Here is a 24,224-nt window from a genome sequence, read left to right on the forward strand (position 1 = left end):
GTTCTGTTATGGGGTCAGACGAACCTTCTTGGTCCCAGTTACTTGATACTATCTGCCCCTTACCATGGCTGTTACCATGCAGTAGCTATCACTCCTGCAGATTTCCCATTTTCGGAGTCAGCAGTTGCACCATTTGACCCAGGACATCACTCACTTGATTTAGCACTGTTTGGTGACAACAACCTTACATGTTACAGATGGAGCACGGCTTCTGCATCACACACGACACTTCCCACGCACCAACAAGCTGCTTCAGAGGTGCCTAATCTGTCCAGAAACTCCCCCTGCCCAGGCAGGACTCATCTCTGCTGCCTCCACTTCACCTGAAGTTTGAAATTGCCTTCGATTCATGGTCCATCTTCCTTGCTGCACTGGACCACTTCCAACACATTTATGCTCTTCCTGATGTTTCTCTCTTGGCTGTCTCTGGCCCAACAGCCACTGGCACTGACTCCACAGGCTCCGATACCCTCTCCATTTCTAATACCTCCTCTGCCTTCGATGCTTTCTCTCCCATTCTGACACATCCTTGCACTTCACTGTCCTCTCCAGTCCTGATGCTGCTTCCAGCTCTGTCAGCTGCTCTCGCACCACCTGCTCTGGCACCACCTCCTTCAGAGCCTCCCAGTGTGGCACCCTCATTGCAGGTGTTCTCACCACCAGCCCAGCTGCCTCTCCCAGTTCCACCATCACCGGCACCCGTGCTGCCAGCCCTAGCACTTCTCCCTGTTCCAGCATCGCTGGCTCCAGTGTCTCTCCAGATTACAGTGCAGCCAGTGCCCTCATCACTGCCCCTTGCATCTCTCCCAGCTCCTGTACTGCTGGTGCACTCCTTACTGACCCTGGTGCCTCTGTAGTTCCCAACACCGTTGGTGCCCTCTTCATCACTGAACAGCATTCCATTGGCCCGCACTCAGCCGGGCTGCACCCTGCTGGTCTGCCAGACAATATTCTCCTTTCTTGAAGCCCTTCAATTTTCTTGCCTGACTCTCTTGAAATATTCATCCAGAGTAACTTACTTCTCTCCTAGACTGACTGCAGACTTGTAGACCTCTGCCTCAGCCTTGAGTTACCTCTCCTCTCTCTTCACACTTTTTTCACATTCTTCCTAGATGTTCAGTTAAATTTTATCTGTTTTAATATAGCTTCTTTCTTCTATTGCTTTTCTTTGGAAACTTAAAAAAAAATGTTGTCGCATACATTATTCTCTATTTGTCTACTGTAGTTCCTTTGCTCATCTCCATTAACTAATTTTTTTCTTTTCCTCATTTTCCATCACTTCCCTTCTTGCTTCTTACTGCACTGTTTCTCCTTCTGATCCTTTATTTCACCCTATTTTACTAGTAACATTCGTGAGAAGAGAGGAGTATCCACTTAACATTTCTGGAAATTAAATAACATGAGCAGGTTTACAGGCACAAAAGTTTAGAAATATGGATGAGTCTTAATTATTCACTTTTTAGTATCATTTTTTATTTGATTTATGCCATCCTATTTCATTATATACTCACAAATGCTTTAAACCTTATTCTCCATCATTTTTTTCTGCACATTGCCTGCTTTTAGCTAGATATCTCCCAGTACAAATGACACTCCACAGCTAAAAATATTTTTTGTTTCAAGGAAGAGTATGTGCCTACTCTACAACTGTTTCATACTTCAACTTTCAGATATGAACTGGCTGGTTTTGGTGCTCATAGACACCTATTAACCATGAGCTATTCACCACTAATGCCTTCATATGTATCCACAGATAAATGATAAGTGAAAAGGAATTATTTCGGCAACTATAACTGTACATACTCTAGTGTTACTACAAACTTTTTTAGAAAATTTTGCACAAATTCTTACCAGAATCTACACCAGTAGTGTATGTTGGTGGTGGTGGTGTGACAGGAGGAGGAGGACGAGTGCAGTCATCACCTGAAGGCTCAGCAGATTCCGGTATTCGTCCAAACACCCGATTAATACTGCGTAGTAATGGAAATGCACCACGACAGCAACGGTTCTCAAAATCATCAAGATCTAGAGTGAAAGTCATGGCTCCTCCATAACCCATGTTCTTGATGTACTTAGCCTTTAATAACGAAAAAATAATAATTACAAATGGTGGAGAGTTACTTATATTTCATTAATGCTGCACCTTAGAGACTGATGTATTGCTATTCACTGGCTAATGAGTACACCAAGGGATAACAATTAGGAGTATTGTTTGCATACACTTAAACTAAAAACATGTTAATAGTAATTTTGTATTACTCCCTGCCGCCGATGGATAAGCAGCAGCCAGCAACAAGTCATACTCTTAGCTCACTTATTTGTTTCGAAGTTTAATTCTTAATTTCTTTGCGTGTTTTGGGGTACTTGGATAGTTTAATTCACAAATTTTGGGCATATTATAGTACAGGGTTATTACAAATGATTGAAGTGATTTCACAGCTCTACAATAACTTTATTATTTGAGATATTTTCACAATGCTTTGCACACACATACAAAAACTCAAAAAGTTTTTTTAGGCATTCACAAATGTTCGATATGTGCCCCTTTAGTGATTCGGCAGACATCAAGCTGATAATCGAGTTCCTCCCACACTCGGCGCAGCATGTCCCCATCAATGAGTTCGAAAGCATCGTTGATGCGAGCTCGCAGTCCTGGCACGTTTCTTGGTAGAGGAGGTTTAAACACTGAATCTTTCACATAACCCCACAGAAAGAAATTGCATGGGGTTAAGTCGGGAGAGCGTGGAGACATGAATTGCTGATCATGATCTCCACCACAACCGATCCATCGGTTTTCCAATCTCCTGTTTAAGAAATGCCGAACATCATGATGGAAGTGCGGTGGAGCACCATCCTGTTGAAAGATGAAGTCGGCGCTGTCGGTCTCCAGTTGTGACATGAGCCAATTTTCCAGCATGTCCAGATACACGTGTCCTGTAACGTTTTTTTCACAGAAGAAAAAGGGGCCGTAAACTTTAAACCGTGAGATTGCACAAAACATGTTAACTATTGGTGAATTGCGAATTTGCTGCACGAATGCGTGAGGATTCTCTACCGCCTAGATTCGCACATTGTCTGTTCACTTCACCATTAAGAAAAAATGTTGCTTCATCACTGAAAACAAGTTTCGCACTGAACGCATCCTCTTCCATGAGCTGTTGCAACCGTGCCGAAAATTCAAAGCGTTTGACTTTGTCATCGGGTGTCAGGGCTTGCAATTGTAAATGGTAAGGCTTCTGCTTTAGCCTTTTCCGTAAGATTTTCCAAACAGTCGGCTGTGGTGCTTTATTCGTCGACTTCAGTGGGCTACGCGTGAAACTTGCCAGCACGCGTTCAACCGTTTCTTCGCTCACTGCAGGCCGACCCGTTGACTTCCCCTTACAGAGGCATCCAGAAGCTTTAAACTGCGCATACCATCGCCGAATCGAGTTAGCAGTTGGTGGATCTTTGTTGAACTTCATCCTGAAGTGTCGTCGCACTGTTATGACTGACTGATGTGAGTGCATTTCAAGCACGACATACGCTTTCTCGGCACCTGTCGTCATTTTGTCTCAGTGTGCTCTCGAGCGCTCTGGCGGCAGAAACCTGAAGTGCGGCTTCAGCCGAACAAAACTTTATGAGTTTTTCTACGTATCTGTAGTGTGTTGTGACCATATATCAATGAATGGAGCTACAGTGAATTTATGAAATCGTTTCAATCATTTGTAATAGCCCTGTATTTGAGAGTTGTAGCATTGTGTTTTAGTATCCGTATAGTGTAAATTCGCATAGTCATCAGTCATCTGTTTGTTTTGAACGGCTTGTGAGATAAAAAAAGAGGAAAAAATTGTTAGGGATGGTTAGGGACTGCGCCTGTTGTGTACGGATTCAGGGGGAATTGGTCACTGTCCGTAAACAGCTGGAAGCTGTGTTGGCCGTGGTCGACAGGCTCCAGGCTGTTGCCCTGGGCTGCAGTGACATTGGGACACCCGAGGCAAGCACTTTGGCGTCTCTAGAACATTTAGCATCACCTGGGATCTCTGATGCCACTACACCCTCGGATTCGGACATCCCTTTTGCTCGACACCTGCCTGACAATGATTGGCGAACAGTGGCGGGGTCGCGAATCCCTGGCCGGAAGGAGAAAGTTGGGACTGGCCGCAAGGCTGTACCCTTACGCATCTGTAAAGGTTTAAGGTGTTGCCCACAGCTGAAGGTACTTCTGAGCCAGCAAGGGCAGCCTCGCCTGTTACGGCAGTGGCCCGTCTTCCTGAGAGGTCCAGACAAGCGCAGAGAGTGGGATTGCTTGTCATTGGGAGCTCCAACATTAGGTGGGTGATGGAGCCCCTTAGGGATGTGGCAGCTAAGGATGGGAAGAAAGCCAATGTGCCCTTTTGTGTGCATACCGTGGGGAGTCATCCAAGATGTGGAAAGGGTCCTTCCGGATGCCATGAAGGGTACAGGGTGCAGCCAACTGTAGGTAGTGGCTCATGTTGGCACTAATGACTTGTGTTGCAATGGATTGGAAGAGATTCTCTCTGGTTTCCAGCAGTTACCTGAGTTGGTGAAGACTGCCAGTCTTGCTGGTGAGATTAAGGCAGAGCTCACCATCTGCAGTGTCGACAGGACTGATTGCAGACCTTTGGTTCAGAGCCAAGTGGAGGGTCTGAATCAGAGGCCCAGATGGTTCTGTGACCATGTAGGCTGCAGATTCCTTGACTTGCGCCATAGGGTGGTGGGATTTCGGGTTCCACTAAATAGGTCAGGTGTCCACTACACACAGGAGGCGGCTACACGGGTGGCAAGGGCTGTGTAGCGTGGACTGGGTGTTTTTTTAGGTTAGACAGTCTCAGGAAAGATCAGAAAGGGCTCCAGTATCAAAGGGTACAGGGCAAAGAAACGACAAGAATCGACCAAGCAACAGTCGGTATTGTAAATTGTTGTAGCTGTGTTGGAAAAGTAGTAGAGCTTCAAGCGCTGATAGAAAGCACTGAAGCTGAAATTGTTGCAAGAACAGAAAGCTGGCTAAAGCCGGAGACAAATTCTGCCAAAATTTTTACAGAGGTGCAAACCGTGTTCAGAAAGGATAGATTAAATAATGTAGGTGGTGGTGTGTTTGTGTCTATTGGTAGTAGTTTATCTTGTAGTGAAGTTCAAATATATAGTTCCTGCAAATTACTATGGGTAGAGGTTATACTCAACAGCCATACCAAAATAATAATTGGCTCCTTCTACTGACCCACCGACTCAGATGATATAATGGCTGAACTCTTCAAAGAAAACTTGAATCTTATTACAAATAAGTACCCCACTCATACAGTTATAATTGGTGGAGACTTCAATCTACCCTCGATTTGTTGGCGAAAATACATGTCCAAAGCCAGTGGTAGACAGAAAACATCTTCCGAAATTGTACTAAATGCTTTCTCTAAGAATTACTTGGAATAATTAGTTCATGAGCCCACACAAATTGTAAATGGTTGTGAAAACACACTTATCCTCTTAGCCACTAATAATCCTGATCCAATAGAGTGTCATGATGCATACAGGGATTAGTGAACACAAGGTCATTGTAGCGAGGCTCAAAAGCATATCAACCAAAACCACTAAAAATAAACACAAAATATATCTACTTAAAACAGCAGACAAAAATTCGATCGATGCCTTCCTAAGAGAGAGTGTCCATTCCTTCCAAGCTAATTATGTAAGTGTAGACCAGATATGACTCAAATTCAAAGATACAGTATCGACAGCAATAGATAGATTCATACCGCATAAGTTAATAGATGGGACTGATCTACCATGGTACACAAAACACGTCACAACACTGTTGCAGAAGCAACAAAAAAAGTAAGCCAAATTCAGAAGAATGCAAAATCCCCAAGACTGGCTAAGTTTCATGGAAGCTCAAAATTTAGTGCGGATGTCAATGCGAGATGCTTTGAATAGTTTCCACAATGAAATATCACCTCAAAATATCCTAGAAAACCCCATGAGATTCTGGTTGTATGTAAAGTACACCAGTGGCAAAAAACGGTCAATACCGTCACTGTGCGATAGTGATGGAAATGTTACCAATGATGGTGCCACTAAAGCAGAGTTACTAAATACAGTTTTCCATAATTCCTTCACAAAAGAAGATGAAGTAAATATTCCAGAATTCAAAACCAGAACAGCTGTTAGCATGAGTGACAAAAGTAGATATCGTAGGTGCTGTGAAACAACTCAAATCACTTAAGAAAGGCAAGTCTTCTGGTCCAGATGGTATACCAATCAGGTTCCTTTCAGAGTATGCAGACACAATAGCACCTTTATTAGCAATCATATACAACTGCTCACTTGACAAAAGGTCTGTTCCTAAAGACTGGAAAGTAGCACAGGTCATATCAGTATTCAAGGAAGGAAATAAGAGTAACCTATTGAATTACAGACCCATATCACTGACCTCAATTTGCAGTAAGATTTTGGAGCATATACTGCACTTGAACATTATGAATCACCTCGAAGAAAATGACTTATTGACACATAACCAACACGGATTCAGAAAACATCGTTCTTGTGCAACACAGCTAGCTCTTTATTCCCATGAAGTAATGAGTGCTGTCAACAAGGGATCTCACATCGATTCCATATTCCTGGTTTTCGAGAAGTCTTTTGATACTGTTCATCACAAGCGACTGTTAATCAGATTGCATGCATATGGAGTATTGTCTCAGTTGTTTGACTGGATTCGTGATTTCCTCTCAGAAAGGTCACAGTTCGTAGTGATAGATGGTAAATCACCGAGTAGAACAGAAGTGATATCTGGCGTTCTGCAAGGTAGTGTCATAGGGCCTCTCTCTGCTGTTCTTGATTTACATAAATGATCTACATGATAATCAAAGCAGCCCCCTTAGATTGTTTGCAGATAATGCTGTAATCTACCATGTAGTAAAATCATCAGATGATCAATTCCAATTACAAAATGATCTAGAGAGAATTTCTGTATGGTGCGAAAAGTGGCAATTGGCACTAAACAAAGAGAAGTGCGAGGTCACTCACATGGGTAGTAAAAGAAATCCGATAAATTTTAGATATACAATAAATCACACAAATCTAAGGGCTGTAAATACCTAGGAATTACAATTATGAGGAACTTGTGGGGAAGGCGAAACAAAGACTGCACTCTGCTGGCAGAACACTTAGAAGATGTGACAAAACCACTAAACAGACAGCTTACACTACACTTGTCCGTCCTCTGCTGGAATATTGCTGCATGGTGTGGGATCCTTACCAGGTAGAACTGATGCAGGACATCGAAAAAGTGCAAAGAAGGGCAGCCTGTATCTTCTTATCGTGCAATATGGGTGAGAGTGTCACTGATATGACATGTGAGTTGGGGTGGCATTCGCTGAAACATGGGCGATTTCCTTTGCGGCGAGATCTATTTATGAAACTTCAATCACTAACTTTCTCTTCCGAATGCAAAAATATTTTGTTGACACCCACCTATGTAGGGAGAAATGGCCAGAGCTCAAACAGAAAGATTTAGGTGTTCCTTTTTCCCACACGCCATTCGAGAGTGGAATGGTAGAGAAGTAGTATGAAAATGGTTTGATGAACCCTCTGCCAGGCACTTAAGTGTGAATTCCAGAGTAATCATGTAGATGTAGAACAAATTTCACTACATCTTTATGCTTTTCATTCTGCAGTTAGACCTGTTTCACATTTTAATGCAACTGGATTCAGGTATTTTGTGAGATATAAGCGCTAGTGGCCAAATGAGTGTATAGCCATATGAAATACTCTGTAATGTCCTAAAAACTATTTTTTTCAATATAATCCCATTTTAAAACACACAAATTTTGATTTATAGTTTGGAGGTGATTTGTTTAGAATATCATGTATGTTTCACATTGATAGAAACTCTTCAATATGTGCTCATCTGCATATCTGTAACATGTCTGCTATGCAGTTTCAGTACAATACATGCTGTTGTATTGCATTTAGATAGTGTACAATTAAAGAACCTTCAACATCACAGCGCATCAGCATTCATTGGTTAATATATTAAAAAAACTAAAAACCCCCCTCGATTGCGAAAAAAGCACCTAGTGTTATGTGTTAACCCAGGTTTTGGCGCATGTAACTACACCTTCTTCAGAACAACAATAAAACCCACAAGTGCCTAAGAAGACCTTTGTCAATGATTAAAAGAACACCAGAGCTATACATTTATAAATGAAAAAGAAAACACAAACAGTACATATGTACAAAGTCAAAACCACTGCTTAACTTAATGGTGTATGCTCCACCTCACACCGGCCTATGTTTGATGGGCCAATTTATGGTGGGTCATGGCTCATCGAACATAGGCCGGTGTGAGGTGGAGCGTACACCATTAAGTTAAGCAGTGGTTTTGACTTTGTACATATGTACTGTTTGTGTTTTCCTTTTCTTTTTCGTTTATAAATGTATAGCTCTGGTGTTCTTTTAATCATTGACAAAGGTCTTCCTAGGCACTAGTGGATTTTATTGTTGTTCTGAAGAAGGTGTAGTTACCTACGCCAAAACCTGGGTTAATGCTTAACACTAGGTGCTTTTTTCGCAATCGAGGCGGGTTTTTAGTTTTTTAATATAAATGTACAATTACCTTGGTACACGGAACATTACATTATGATACACAATGTATGTAAGAACTGTCAGTACCTAATACAAACAATATGTTTCTAAGAGATAAAAACAATTAGTTAAAGCCTACTGCTCTGCTACTAAAGAAGTTTTCACAGATGAAAGGGAAAATACACAGAATTATTATGCTGTACAATATTGTATATTTTCTGTGATATACAGGTAAATAAATCAATAAAATTATAACAAATGGGTAAGAACAAGATGATATGATCTAAAACCAAGCACCTTATTATTGGTCCTATCGTCCCTCAGGATATTTGTCAGTAAGCTGACTGACTACTGGTGACATTAGAAAACATGCAGGAGCAACATGGATGTGTATAGCTGAAGAGTGTAAAGGATAGTGTAGCATACAGAGCTATAGATATTAAGAAATATTGTGTGGAACAACAATTTGAGGCATGTGCCACAGAAATAACAACTAAATTCTATCCAATAATAGTGTTGGCTGTCTACAGGGCTCCTTCAGGTGACATAAAAACTTTTCTGCATTCAATGGAACTCCTTCTGTCATGGTTACTTTCAAAAGCGAAGGATATTGTAGTATTAGGTGATTTTAATATAAACTTTTTGACAGAAAATAAGAATAAAATAGACTTTGAGATTGTGATGAACTTACTCAATCTGACTTCAGTAATAAATTTCCCAACAAGAATTACATCCGAGTGCCAAACTATGATAGATAACGTTTTTTTAGATGTAAATAGACATCAGAACTATATTGTCAGGCAGGTTATAAGTGGGCTTTCAGATCATGATGGACAAATTCTCACTATTTATGACGTTAATCTGTTCAAAAAAGAATTTCCTCGATGGAAAGTCATAAGAGTAATTAATGAAAAGGCGAAAGGAACTTTCAACCACAGGTTGCAGCAAATGGATTGGTCTTTAGTATATAGCCATGATGATGTTGATACTAAATTTAACTGTTTTATAAATGAATTCTGTGCTCTTTTTGAAGAAATATTTCCCAAGAAATGGGTCAGAAACAGTGCTTCCAATTCTGTAAGCAAGCCTTGGATTACAAAAGGTATAAAACAGTCATGTAAAACCAAAAGGGAAACTTATGCTGCAATAAGATTCTGTAAAGATGTAGAAAAATGGGAACACTATAGAATATACCGTAAAATTTTGAAGAAACTAATACAGAAATCAAAAGCCCTTTATTATGAGAAGAAAATAGATAATTCTAATAATAAAATAAAAGCAATTTGGAGCATTGTAAAAAAAGAAACTGGAAGAGATGCAACAAGTAAAGAAGATATAAATAATATCAGATATGAAGGTATCCTAATAGATAACCCCAAAAGGGTGGCTGAGATTTTTAATAAACACTTCCTATCAGTATCTCAACAGATTGGTTGCAAGCCCGATGTTGATGAAGCTGTAACTCTTTGTCAAGCTGTATATTCTAACACAATTTCAGAAATGCACCTTAATCCTGTCACTGTAGAAGAAATTCAAAAAATCATCATGTCTCTAAAAAGTACGAATTCTGCAGGGGTTGATAATATATCTAGTAACTTATTGAAATATTCTTGTGTGTGGATAAGGGACATTCTCTGTCATATTTTCAATGCTTCCCTTCAGAAAGGTGTTGTTCCCAGTAGACTTAAGTATGCCATTGTGAAGCCCCTGTACAAAAAGGAGGATAAAGCTGAACTAACTAACTATCGACATATCTCTTTGCTGACAGCTTTCTCCAAAATTCTAGAAAAGCTAATACATGTAAGAATTACTGATCATCTCATGAAGAATGGAGTTCTCAGCAAAAGCCAGTTTGGCTTTCAAAAGGGCCGTTCAACAGAAGACGCAGTCTACGCACTTGCAAATGAAGTTCTAGAAACCCTTAATGAAAAAATGCTAGCACTTGGTGTCTTCTGCGATTTATCCAAAGCGTTTGACTGTGTTGATCACCAGATTCTCTTGCAAAAAGCAAAATTAGTAGGAATAAGTGGTGTTGCAGGCAATTGGCTACAGTCGTACCTCCAAGACAGAAAACAAAAAGTTGTGTTGAATAGCTCGGGTGGAGTATGTGACACTTCCTCAGATTCTGAATGGAGTTCCATTACATGTGGAGTGCCCCAGGGCTCAATTCTTGGGCCACTATTATTCCTGATTTTTATAAATGATCTACCATCATGTACAAGCCTGCCTTGTAAATTTACATTATTTGCTGATGATACCACAATTTTTATGAGCAGTAGAACAGTCAACAATCTTGAGGAACTCAGTAATCACATACTCTCAGATATGGTTAATTGGTTCAAGGTGAATGGTCTCTCATTAAATTCCAGTAAGACCAGCTTTATTCAATTCTGTACAAAAACAGAAAAAGAGAGAGAGATAAGTGTGACATGTGGTAATCAACCAATAGTCAGAATGGAAACAACAAAATTTCTTGGAGTGCACATTGACAAGAAAATGAACTGGTCTTCACATATTATTGATCTCTGTAAGAGGCTTAGCTCTGCTACCTATGCTTTACGGGTTGTCACTACATGTGTTGAACCTAACACTGCAAAAGTGGCCTATTATGGCTATTTTCATTGTCTCATTGAGTACGGAATTATTTTTTGGGGCAACCAGCCATTAGCAAGGATAGTGTTCATTGCACAGAAGCGAGCTTTAAGAATTATATGTAGATTGCGCCCAAGAGACTCTTGTAGAAATAGTTTTCGTAATCTTAAAATATACACAACTACATGCCAATATATTTTTTCTCTCATGTGTTTTGTTTGTAAAAATATAGATATATTTCAACCAAATAGCAATTATCATGAGCATAACACACGGAGGAAGAATGACATACACAGTGAACTCAGAAATTTGAGCTTGGCACAAAAGGGTGTCCATTACACTGGAGCAAAACTCTTCAATGCTCTTCCTCCCGAAATAAAGACAAAGATTCATAACAATAGCGAGTTTAAGAAAGCACTAAAAATATTTCTGCTAGAAAAAGCTTTTTACAGTCTAGATGAATTTTTAACTAAATAAATTGTAATATTTTAATATTATATAATACAAGTTGACATAATGCCACTACGAATTTTATTTAACCTGAGATCTGTATCTGTGTGTGCTCCGTATCTGTTTTCTGTAGTGTTTTAATAATTCTAAGAAAATATGTATTTTCTTTTTCTATATTGCTGCCCAAAGAATTTACTGTATAAGTTTTTATATAATTATGTACTCAAATTTCTGTATATGCTATAAGATTATCAGACTGTATTTGTAAAAAACTGACTCGTTCCACGTCCTTGTGTATTCAACACAGTTGACCTATGGAACACGAAATAAATCAAATCAAATCAAAATCAAGGAAAATGTTAGTGAAGGCTTTTATCCAGCATTGGCTGTCTAATGGTTAATGGTGACAAAATGACTGATACATTTTGTACCAATCAAGAGATCTGTATTACTTCTTTCCTTCAGTCAATAAGGAATTACATTACCTTTTCTTTCACTGATTTGGTATCTTCAAAACTGACCCACTGGTTGCCAGCATATGCAAATGGACCAGTGGCTCCTAACCGGTCACGCCCAATCTTCCAAAAGTTGTTGCGCACTGTAGAGAAATACATAACTCATGTAATAATTAATCTTACAATGAAATTTAAATACTGAAAACAGGGATATCAAGCAATTATCTTCCATTGCCCCCCCCCTCCTCCCCCAAAATAACTTGAAGCTGCTTATCCCCTTACAATTTTTATTTGTATGATTAATATCCATTAGTACAGAAATTACTTGTTTTACAAAGTTTGTTAATTAAAGAGAGGAAATGAAAGCAACCATCTATAGTCAAATAGCCATTTTATTTCATGACTATTTTTTTGCGTCTTTTGATCTACACTTGCAGTTTATTGTATGACTTGCATCAGTATACACCACTAAAACTAATTGTTATCAAATGGTGAGTATTCAGGGGGGAATTGTTACTAAAGGGAAAACATAATTTATAGGTTATGCATTAGTTAATTACAATTATCAGATCTCCAATTGTATGTTACATACCATGTTAAATACAAAACGACCTTTTTTATACTCTACAGTAATCATAAATTTTATGAGGGTTTAGTAATCTAGGGTTAACAATGATCTACATGCAAAACTAGTAGCTCAAGAATAAAAATAATTAATCATCAACTTTGGGGAGTATAATGATGCCATTCCAACATTTTATTTCATGACATATGGCCTGTTAGTTTTCGTCTCAAGATCTTTTGCCAGCGTTCACAGAATGGTTTTTCTGACATTTCACTAGCAAGAGTAGCTGGTATTCTCAAATGTTCACCATTGATTGCTCTTGGTGGACTCAGAGAGTGAATCTTTGACAGACAAGTGGTATTATTGCTGATTTCAGTTTATTACCAAGTCAACATAACATGATCTGTTTAAAAACAAAGGAAAGGTGGATAGTAAAACATTAGGAAACTTAATTACAAATTAAATTAACTTCCATATACAACCATTCATAGTAACTCATCAACTGAAGAGGCTCAGAGAGTCAAGTTACTATGCAAAGTATTTAAATGCATATCACTGTTTGTCCGTTTGATTTGTAATTTAATTTCCTAGTATTTTACCACCCACCTTTTGTTTCTTTTTACACAGATCATGTGGTGATTATTTGCTAATAAGCTGAAACCAGTAATGATATCACTTGTGTGATCCGAGGCTGAAATATATAATTAAAAAAACTTACATGATGGTGACTTTATTCACCTAATACAGTATGCCTTGGATGTGCAAAGAAGAAACGCCTGGTGTTTTTGAAAGATGATGAAAGATGGACACTGGATTGCAAATGATAAAAACTTCACTGTGAATGGACAACTGCTTGTAAACTACATAGAAGTTGGTTCCATTTCACTACAGGCAATGAACATGGCAGAAAATGGGACATTATGCCAGCTATACAAAGAAGTGAATATACTGGGAGATTCAGCTGCCCCTACTGATGTCTTTTTAAGCAACCTGCAGTGTTATATCTGGCTTTCAAAACCATGCAGTTTTCATATGCTCTTGCATGCTATATGCAGACTATTGGTCCTAAAGAATAATTTAACAGGACCTTTTTGTTGGAAATTTAAGTTAAATTTTGTACTGGGATACATTTTCACTGGAGATGATGGTTTTGAGTTATTCGAGAAAAGCATGTATAAGTCATCTCCAAATGCACCTCCACTCCCACACTCATCCCTCACCAGTCAGGATTTCTAGTATTTTGTTCATGCCACTTCCTCCTACCACTCTACAAAAATTTCTAACTACATGAACTATTCCCAATATTCAACCTTTTTTGGTCTTTACTGGCTAGGCTATTGCACCACCAACATACTTGACTATTTTGTTAATATTATCAATTTAAACATGACCATGAGGGTAATGAAAGAAAAATGACCTTTGTAAACATTACACTAAAACTAACTGTATTGGCAATTTGATCCAAACTTAACCCTTACAAGCACAGTAGTAGAAGGCCTGACAAATACAAGATGTAACTGCTTACTTTACACTGTCAAAATTCACAAAATTGTTAGGTAGAATCTACACAAATGTCAGTCAATGAAGACCAAAACACTCGGATTTCTGCAACAATTCGTGCAGTTAGAAATCTTTGTTAAGTGGTAGGAGGGAGTACTGTGAACAATGTACTAGAAACCCTTCCAGTGGGGGCTGAGTGTTGAGGTTGGGGATCGTTTGAACCTAACTTTGGTACATTTTCTTAAATAACTCAGAAACTACGGCCTCCAGTGAAAATGTATCCCACAACAAAATTTAACTACATTCAATTTCCCACAAAAATGTCCTGTTCTTTTCAGAAGTGCAGTAGTAGTAGCAGTAGCTTTATTTATCCAGTGATTATTTTTAGGATATTGGACATGTCAAGACCATTGTTACTCGGTATTGGCCACATATGTCTATAAGGTGAAATCTGCCAGAGATTTTCAGAAGCAGACACTGTAAAGAGAAGTGTTTTTCAGCAACTAAAGATAGTCCAGAAAAAGAGATCCTGGCAAAGTACAGAACTGAATCAAAGAAGACCTATTTTGAATTGGTAATTATGAAACTGAGGTATAAACAACTTATAAATGACTATCACAGTACAAGATGTTGGTTCATGATCAGGGTCAAAAGGCTGTAATTCAGCTACCAACATTTATTTTAAAAAAGAAAAAAAAAAAAGATTCCGTGGTGTCTAATATTTGTAGTTAGTGAGCTTATTTTCTGTCAAAAATGTTTTGATATTTGTTAAATACCTTGACTGCAAATGTAATCTTGTTGCTCAAAGAAATAAATGATGGTGCAAGAATCATACTGGAATGATTTCATATTGAACCAGCAAAAGGAGTTTATGTGATTGCAGGCAGTACACAAAGAAATATATGTGTCTAAAGAACTGAAAAGAATGTATCCTCTTTGGTGTACCTGCTGCTCCACCAGTAATGAACCAAATATATTAATTAGAGTATGGCCACATTGTTTCTGACATTATAGTAACATTGGATATGTAACATTGTTTTGAGAAGCAAACTGTGAAAAAGTGTTCCAGTAGTTACATTGTTAGCAATAACTAGGATATTATTTCTAAAACAAACACAGTCAGGACCAGAGAACAAAGAAACAGCAAGAGTGACAACATATTCAGCTACATAAACAACTACATCGTCAGATACAACTGAAAAATATCCACAAGGACACAACCTGCTAGAACAAGACAACCATCATCAAGAAGTGAAGATTTTTGTTATATATAAGAGTAACTAAAATATTTTAGCAACAGTATCTTCATTATTAGTGCATGTTAGAAAAACAAGGAGAGGGAGTGGGATGACAATGTTACAAATGAAATTGGAGTAGACAAGCTGAATGAGAGAAATGAGGAGAACAAGTTAAAATGGTTTGGAAACAAAGAGAATGGAAGATAGAAGAATACCAACATGAAAGATGGACATGATGTTTGAGGGAAAGAGAGGGCACAGAACAAGATGGATTGACTTAATAAAGATGAGTGCAAGAAGAAGGAATCTGGACTGGAACAAAACAGTTACTGAAGAAGTGCTGTGGAAAGTCAGAGTAAAGTGGAAAACCATCATAAATGTCCCAACCAGGCTTGATGCTGCATGAATGGGAAATGAAGACAACAATCCTGATTGTTGGAGAGGTTAAGTGATGACTCCCACAGTGAGATAGTTGAGTTTTGTGCAAACAGTTCACAGATTGCTTCTTTCTTTTCACCTCTTTCTGAAAATGAAGGGCGATACTGAGTACATGATGATGATTTAAAAGATGCCACCACTAAAAAGTGAATCACCATGTAGCTGCATGGCATTAGCAATAATTACTTAAACTGTTACTAAAGTGAGACAAGTGCCTCAACGATCAAGATAACTATGTGGAGAAGTAAAATGTATGTCTTTCCGTACTGTTAATAAATATATTTGCATGACAAAATGTTGTGTTCTTTTTTTTTAAATTTCTGGATGATGTTTGTACACATCACTTATGAAGTGAGTTAATGTTGACACTGACCTCGATCACATATTTCATAATATGCTAGCATTCCTGGTTGCATGGTGAACTCTCCTGCAAGTCCTGGTCCTGTGGCAGGTGCACCTATATCATGGTTACTTGGGTTTTCGAGTGTATAGCTCTGGCCATAAAATGGAATGCCAACCAGCAGTTTGTCGCGAGGTGCTCCTTTGTTCACAAGGTATTCCATTGTGTCATTCTGTTGAAATTAAATAGATAGAGTACAATTATTTAAAATTTATTCATGATACATACTACAAGTCAAATTGTTCAATTGTATTTTAAAGCATGTAAATTATTATTTCTGATTATATAGTTATGTTTAAGTTATATGAAAATTTATGTTATTTTGTGTATGACAATAAGTTCGTTAAAAATTGATACTTGTGAAAATAGTAATACTAACTGTATTGTACATGGGGAAAATATCACCACTGCGATGGTATAGTGGGCTGACGTGGCCTGTACTCTTCTCCCAGCTGCCATGGTAATCGTAGGTCATGACAGACATGAAATCTGTGTTGCGACCTAGTTCAGCTAAGTCGTAAGCTTCATCTATCACTTCATGATAACCAGAAATAGAAATTGCCAGTGCAAGTGGCGGGTTTTGTTTCTTGAATGCTTGGCGCAGTTCCTGAAACATTCAGTCTTATCAGGAAACAAAATTCGTAATACTTAACCTACAATTAAAACTTAGAGGTATTTTTACTCGCTACTTTATTTCAATTTAAGTAAGTTACCGGAGATTGGGAAACAAGAGAACATCAGTTGATGAAATAACCCAATAATAATGACTAACAGCTTGGAATATGCAGCTACAAAAATATTTTTGAAGAATGCAGGTTTAATGGAACACTACAACAAATGGAATGAGAAAGAAGATTTAGAATTTATAAAGAGAAATATGTAAAATTTGACAGTTTTTTCATATTTTGCTTTTCACATTTCTTTTAGGACTGTTATGTTGTAACTGGTCTTAAAAGTTGAACACATGAAAGAAAAATACTGGTTTAAATGCAACAAAAGTAAAGCATCACTAATTTTACAGGTACGAGTGACAGCTGCTATCATTTTGTTCACATTTTGGACTAACCAGTTATTTCCAAAGCTGAGAGGCAGCCAAAATAAAGTCATTAGACCTTCTAGATTTCAAAAGGTAAAAGAACTCAAATGTATTCTTTATATTTTACTTGTCAGCCATTTTTTGAAATCAACTGATAATCTCTTATGCTTCAAAAGATTTGTATCCAATCTTCTGGTTTTCATTTACCACCAGGAAAGTCACATAACAGTAATCTAGGGAAACAGTGGTATAAACAGGAATTTTCATATAAGATTGGTTGTAAGCTAGTATAACAGCGAAATTTTAGCCTATATAAAGCCTAATAACTTTCTAATTGTAGGAAACAAGTGGTAAAATAACTGAAAACCTTTAAAACATTATCTCACTCCAGCACATAATATGACACAATGTTTTAAGTAAATATTAGCATGGATGTTATGATATATTACATACTTGTACAAGTTTTGTGAAATTTGGTTTATCTGAAGTAGGCCCACGCCCACAGTTGGACTGCCAACAGCGAGGGTAATCCCAGTCAAGATGAAGACCACCAAACTGATGTCTCTGTAGGAATTCCACTGCCTTAGACACAAAACGTCGCCGTGCTGATCCTTCACTCACTAGTCTGCTGTACTTATCCCCAGCAGAATCTGTCCATCCTCCAAGGCCTATCATCACTGTCACATCAGATGCATGCTGTTGGTGGTGACCTGACTTCTTTGGTAATTCAGTTAACCTCTCATAGAAATCTACAATGGAATAATGCAGAGACATTTTTATAGAAACAAAAACAACTTTGTAAAACATGATAAATACATTCTGTTCTAACCTAAGACATTTATGGCTCATTATTCCAGTCTTTGCAGAACAATAATTTGAAAAAAGTACATATATTTACTGTAAGCAGATAAACAAATGTAGTGACATGCACATAAAAATATGAAACCAAGTAATCTTACACAGATAACAAATTTCATACCTCTGCTCTGTCATAAGACACATATACACACAAACAATTTACTCTGTGTGATGCACACAGTGGTTACTACATTAATGGCAAGATTTGACTGATTGAGAAAGCAGTTGTATTAATTTCAGCAGTACTAAAAATCATTAACTATACACCCCATAAAAGTATGATGAACTGTTAATTAATTCACACAATGAGTTCCAAAGAGCTCACCATGAAGGAAAATCTTTAGTGATGTGGAGTGTGTCACGTAGTCAAACATAAGGAAAAAAAAAACTGTTATAAAAATGCACATATGCTACACTAAAAACTAAATACCACATCAATTAAACATGGATGTGTTAGTATAACACCATTATTATTATTATTATTATTATTAATTTTAAATATATTGCAGACAAAAAAGAAGGTGCAAATAGGACCTTGAAAATCAAAAGAGGTCTGAATGCTCACAACATTCAGTGTCAGCAGCTTTTTGATTTAAATTCTTTCAGTTTGAAATTATATATGAAATTTGGATATGAAGAAAGCCAAACATGTGGTATCATGCTAAGTAACCTCCGTCAAGCACTTCACAGTGGTTTGCAGAGTATGTATGTAGAGCTATCTACAGTAATTAGGTAACACTCTCAGACATTTGTTGTGGAAATTCTTGATGGGACAAAGCTGCTGCACTGGCTAAAACATTTAACAGTTCTCATATCTTTATGTATCCACATTATATGTTCTCTAACCTATATCAAATACTACAATGACAAAATTTAATCCTACATAATTAAATTTAAGAACACTTTTATACTCACTGTTTTCCTTGTCTGCACGCTCATCAAAGTATTTCATGGTGAGTGTGTTAGGATCCAGTGATGCATAAGCATATACAATATGGGTACACAGAGTGGGATCAATGTGCTCTGGCACAAATTTTCCTCCTTCTTTGCGATACCATGCCCAGCTGGCATAATAACACACCACTTTGTAATGATCCTCTGCAAAAAAAAATGCATAAATATATTACTTCAAGGTTTGATGCTGACATTTTAATTTTTTACAGAGATAGCAATGGAGATCAGCTGAACAAAATGGACAGTGTCTTGAAAAGAGGTTATAAGATGTGCATCAACAAGTCACTGCTTTCTAAGGGCATGTCTTCCAGTCCATACTGTGTACCAATTAGGTTTCTTTCAGAGTATGCTGACACAAAAGCTCAACACTTAGCAATCACACACAACCACTAACTCAATGGAAGATCCATACCAAAGACTGGGAAGTTGCACAGATCACACTAGTACTCAAGAACAGAAATACAAGTAATTGATGAACTACAGACCAATATCACTGACATATGTGTAGTTGGATTTTGAAACAGACGTTGTGTTCAACCATTATGAATTACCTCAAAGAAAATGGACTACTGACACACAGTCATCATGGACTCAAAAAACACCATTCTTGTGAAATACAAGTTGCTCTTTATTTGCATGAAGTAATGAGAGCTATGACAAGGGATCTCAAATATATTCCACATTTCTAGATTTCCAGAAAGCTTTTGACACTTTCCCTCACAAGAGACTTCTAATCAAATCTTGTAACAGTGGAGTATCACCTCACTTGTGTGGATTCCCTACGAGAAAGGTCACAGTGCATAATAATCAACAGAAAGTCATCAAATAAAACAAAAGTGATAGCTTGTGTTCCCCAAGGAAGTGTTATAGGCCCTCTGCTGTTCTTAATCTACATAAACAATTTAGAAGACATTCTGAGCAGCCATCTTATATTGTTTGCAGATGGCACTGTGACTTACCATCATTAGACGATCAAAATCAACTGCAAGATGACTTAGGCACAATATCTGTAAGGCACAAAATGTAGCAATTGATTGCAAATAAGAAAAAGTGTTAGATCATCCACATGACTATTAAAAGAAACCAGTTAAATTTCATTTACACAATAAACCACACAAATCTAAAGGCCGTCTATTCAGCTAAACACCTAGGAACTACAATAATGAACAACTGAAATTGGAATGATCACACAGATAATATGGCAGAGAAGGCAAACCAAAGACGGTGTTTTATTGGCAGGACACTTAGAAAACACAACAGGTCCACAAAAGAGACTACCTACATTATGCTTGTCAGTCATCTGCTAGAGTAATGCTATGCAGTATGAGATCTTTACCACATAAGATTGTCTGAGGACATCAAATAATTTGAAAGAAGGGCAGTTAGTTTTGTATTATTGTGAAATAGTGGAAAGAGTGTCATGGAGATGATAAGCCAATTGGGGCAGCAATCATTAAAACAAAGGCATTTTTCATAGCAGTGAGGTCTTTTCATGAAATTTCAATCACAAACTTCCTGTTCTGAAGGTAAAAGTATTTTATTGATGCCAGCCTACATAAGAAGAAATGATCATACTAAAGTAAGAGAAATCAGAACTAGTGCAGAAAAGTTTACATTTCCATTTTTCCCGCATGCTGTTTGAGAGTGGAATGGTGGAAGTAATGTAAAGGTGATTTAATGAACCCCCTGCCAAGAACTTAAGTGTGAATTGCAGACTGAATAGATGTAGATGTAGAATGTATATTACATACAGAAAAATTTTCAAATGAAAAGAAGTTTCATGATGCTAGTAAGCAACACATCTCAAATAGTCTCCCACATGCAGCTGGAATTACTGAGTAACATTTCACACCATAAGCAGAATGTAAACTTTATATCTATCTGAGATATAGTATTGTGCATGTTCTTATTATGGGAAACATATTTTCATATGATAGCTGGATATCAGTTTAGGACAAAATTTAATTACACTGTTTAAAGAGCAGTTTCTGAAACAGTGCCTGAGTCAGTTTCAAAAAATTAAGTGTGTGTTACATAAAAGGGACAGAGAGGCCACCTGTGCTGATAAGAAACATTCAAATATGAGAGATTAACATCTATCTCTGTACCAGTTGCAAATGACGCATTACAAAGGTAACAGTTAAAAAAAGCGTTTGTAGTACAGTCTCACAAGTTTGGTCTTGGAAGAAATCAAAGCGTATAGAAACTGAAACAAACGTCACTCAGATGAAGAGATCTGTTATCAAAGGTAGACACAAAATTCAAACGCAAATTTCTTGGAAGCCTTGTGCTGTCCAGGAGTATGTAACAAAGAGTTCCAAAATCAAAGCTTTGAGCATTTTCATGTACACTTATAGTCATGTGGGTGGTCCCTTACTTTTCAGTGAGGATGAAACCACAGTACATAATTTATACCCAGATCAGAATGAAAAAGTGATTGAAGTGCAGCTGTTTGTAGAGCTGTTACCACAGTAACAGCCCATCAGAGAACACACTCGGCTATGCCTCGTTCCATTCATTGTTGACAAATCTCTCTGCTACTGCTTTGTTTCTGGGTGTAGTGACTTTATTTTGCATTAGAGAAGGTGGAAACGGGGTTCTTACACTTCTACTATACCACTGATACTTCAACACCATCAAAATGAATTGGGGGGCAGATTAAACATTACATTTCAACAAAAGCTTCACTGTGGCAGAAATTAAAATACTGTTAGAGGAATCAGTGGCACAAATAATGCCAGGAAGGTGGAGTTATGTTGTATGACACACAGAAATGGCTCTCAAAGAAGCATGGAAAAGTTAGAGAGTAATATTGAAAATGTTATTATATCCTTAGGGAATTCAAATGACTTGTCCACTCACCAGAGCTCAAATAATGACACTGTTGAGGAAGAAAGTGGTTCTGAACTAAGTGGCATTTACCCTTTTCCTTAATTTATCTACATCTTTGTGTTTGTGTTTCATATTTTACACTGAATAGTATGAGCTGCATTTGCACAATAAATCTCATCTCATTATTAAGGAATACTCTTCTGCACAAATATGACACTCTGCATGCACACTTCAGTGATTGGTAAGAGCTCAGGCAATTTATATTATTTTAATGTTGTTAGTAACTGTATTTACATGAACAATTCAGATCCATTTTAACGCACCTTTCATACTGAATATGACAAGTGAATGTGATTCATTCTGATTATTGTAAAAGACAGTGCAATTCCTGTTGCTTTTGTTGAGATATACAAATAACAGTAACACAGTATCATTTTATGCATGGGACTGCTTTTGTTAAGCCACAAGGATATTATGATCCTGTAAAGTGAATTCAGTACTGCACGTTAAAAGGTGACGTCAGAAGGCAGTCCAATAAGGAAAAACACAGGCTGTTGCTGCTGCAGCCATACTGTGGCTCATGTACTGGAAAACTGACAACATTGCTCCCTTCCACCCTCAACTGCCAATCATTTTGTTATTCTGATCCGAGTATACTTGATATGCTTCAATTATGTGCTATCTCCCAACTAAAAGAGATTACACTAAGTGCTGCAGGAATTAACACATTGAACTTATATTCAGAGGTTGTGATCTTCAACTCACTATCTGGCAAAATGGTTTAAGTTTCCTGCAGTCCTTCTAAATTAATATAGATATATACTGGAATAGTTCATTTGAAAAAAGCGCAGTCACATTCATTCTCCATATTTGTCCTATCAAACTTTGTGCTCCATCTGAAAGCATTGTAATTACCAGCAGATAAGTAACTGCTAAGCTTCCCCCCCCCCCCCCCCCCCTTTTTCTCCTCCTTCCTGGTCCTCAGACATCAGCCTTATTTATTTGGATTTACATCAAGGACATTGTTTTTTTAAAATGGACTGATATTTTACAGTTGATTTTCACTGACATTTTATGTATGAACTGTAGTTTTCTGTATCAATAAAATTCAATATTTTTTTCTGCATGAAAGTTAATTAATACTGCTTCTTCAGGGAAATACTAGTGCTAATATGCATAGATTTGTTAATACATCATCATTATTATCAATAAAAATATTGTGACTAGTTTGCCACTCAGTGAGTATATTTTCTTTGCATATATTATAAATATTTTCTGTAATGTTCATAACATGTAAGTAAGCTTTCACGGCCGGTATCTTCATTAATTAAAACTTCCAGGTTGAATTGCCGTGGTCCATATATAAAACTTCTTCTCCTTCCTGACATTTTGTTGCCTACTGCAGGCAATTCAGCCCGGAAGTTGTAATTAATGATTTTCTGTAATTCTCACTCCTATTTGTAGATGATAAAAGATAAGTGCATGATAACTCTCTATTCAGAAGACATGTAGTGCAAAACACACATGCACACTTGCACAGGATGAGTAAAAAATCAGGATAGAGCTATTTATGTAAGTTGAAAGTTACCTCCAACCAGATTTCTTGTTTGACTGCTTGGAATGTTGTCCTGAGAAGCCTTTGGCATGCAACTGCCATATTCACAAATGCCCTTTTGCACATTGAAATACTGACCAAGCATGCACGAATAGTGCTGTGCCACGCCTTTGTGACACATGTAATACCTATTACAGTCTTTAGGATCTTCCATAAGTCCTTCCTCATTGCAGGTTACCTCTGACTGCTTCTCTTGTTCTAGAAGACACAAAGTACATGTGGAATTATTGAAGTGAATTAAATATGAGTATAGGAATGCATCAGTAAGAGAAAGTGATAAGAAGAAATGATAATTCTGTTTTCATGCAAGTGGAATTGGTGCCAATGTATCACCAAACAATCAACATTATGGCTCTCCTGCATTGTCACTGAAACATTCTACACAATCCTGAGAAAACACTCGTGTAACTCTAATGGACTATATAAACAGAATAAGGATTTCAGCCCTGATTTGTAACTTAAGATGATAATGTTAAGAGAAATTATGGTATTATCTCTAGGTCAGCACCTACTGCCATAATTTAATTTGATGTGCATCCCTGAATGATTACTAAACCTGTTGCAGCAGTTCCCAAACAGTACTCACAATGCTGACTCAACCCACAAATACATAAACATCCCCACATGCAGTTGAAGCACTGTAATAGAGCAGTATAGTAACATGATGTTAAGTCATCTAACATTCCTCACTCTGGCACATTAAGTATATGT

General features: G+C 37.6%; 1 protein-coding gene across 1 annotated transcript in view; it reads right to left on the minus strand.

The window, feature by feature from the left end:
• Positions 1-24,224, minus strand: part of LOC126474821 (probable chitinase 10) — a 190,856-nt gene that overhangs the window by 129,205 nt on the left and 37,427 nt on the right. Inside the window, exons 9-15 of the mRNA XM_050102295.1 lie at positions 23,487-23,711; positions 19,028-19,210; positions 17,708-18,003; positions 16,598-16,825; positions 16,192-16,390; positions 12,108-12,220; positions 1,852-2,077 (exon numbers count right to left, since the gene is read on the minus strand). Of these exons, the coding sequence (XP_049958252.1) occupies positions 1,852-2,077; positions 12,108-12,220; positions 16,192-16,390; positions 16,598-16,825; positions 17,708-18,003; positions 19,028-19,210; positions 23,487-23,711 (1,470 nt within the window). The remainder of the gene's footprint in view (positions 1-1,851; positions 2,078-12,107; positions 12,221-16,191; positions 16,391-16,597; positions 16,826-17,707; positions 18,004-19,027; positions 19,211-23,486; positions 23,712-24,224) is intronic.

This window comes from Schistocerca serialis, chromosome 4, assembly GCF_023864345.2.
Source record: "Schistocerca serialis cubense isolate TAMUIC-IGC-003099 chromosome 4, iqSchSeri2.2, whole genome shotgun sequence".
In the NCBI taxonomy this organism is placed as follows: domain Eukaryota; kingdom Metazoa; phylum Arthropoda; class Insecta; order Orthoptera; family Acrididae; genus Schistocerca; species Schistocerca serialis.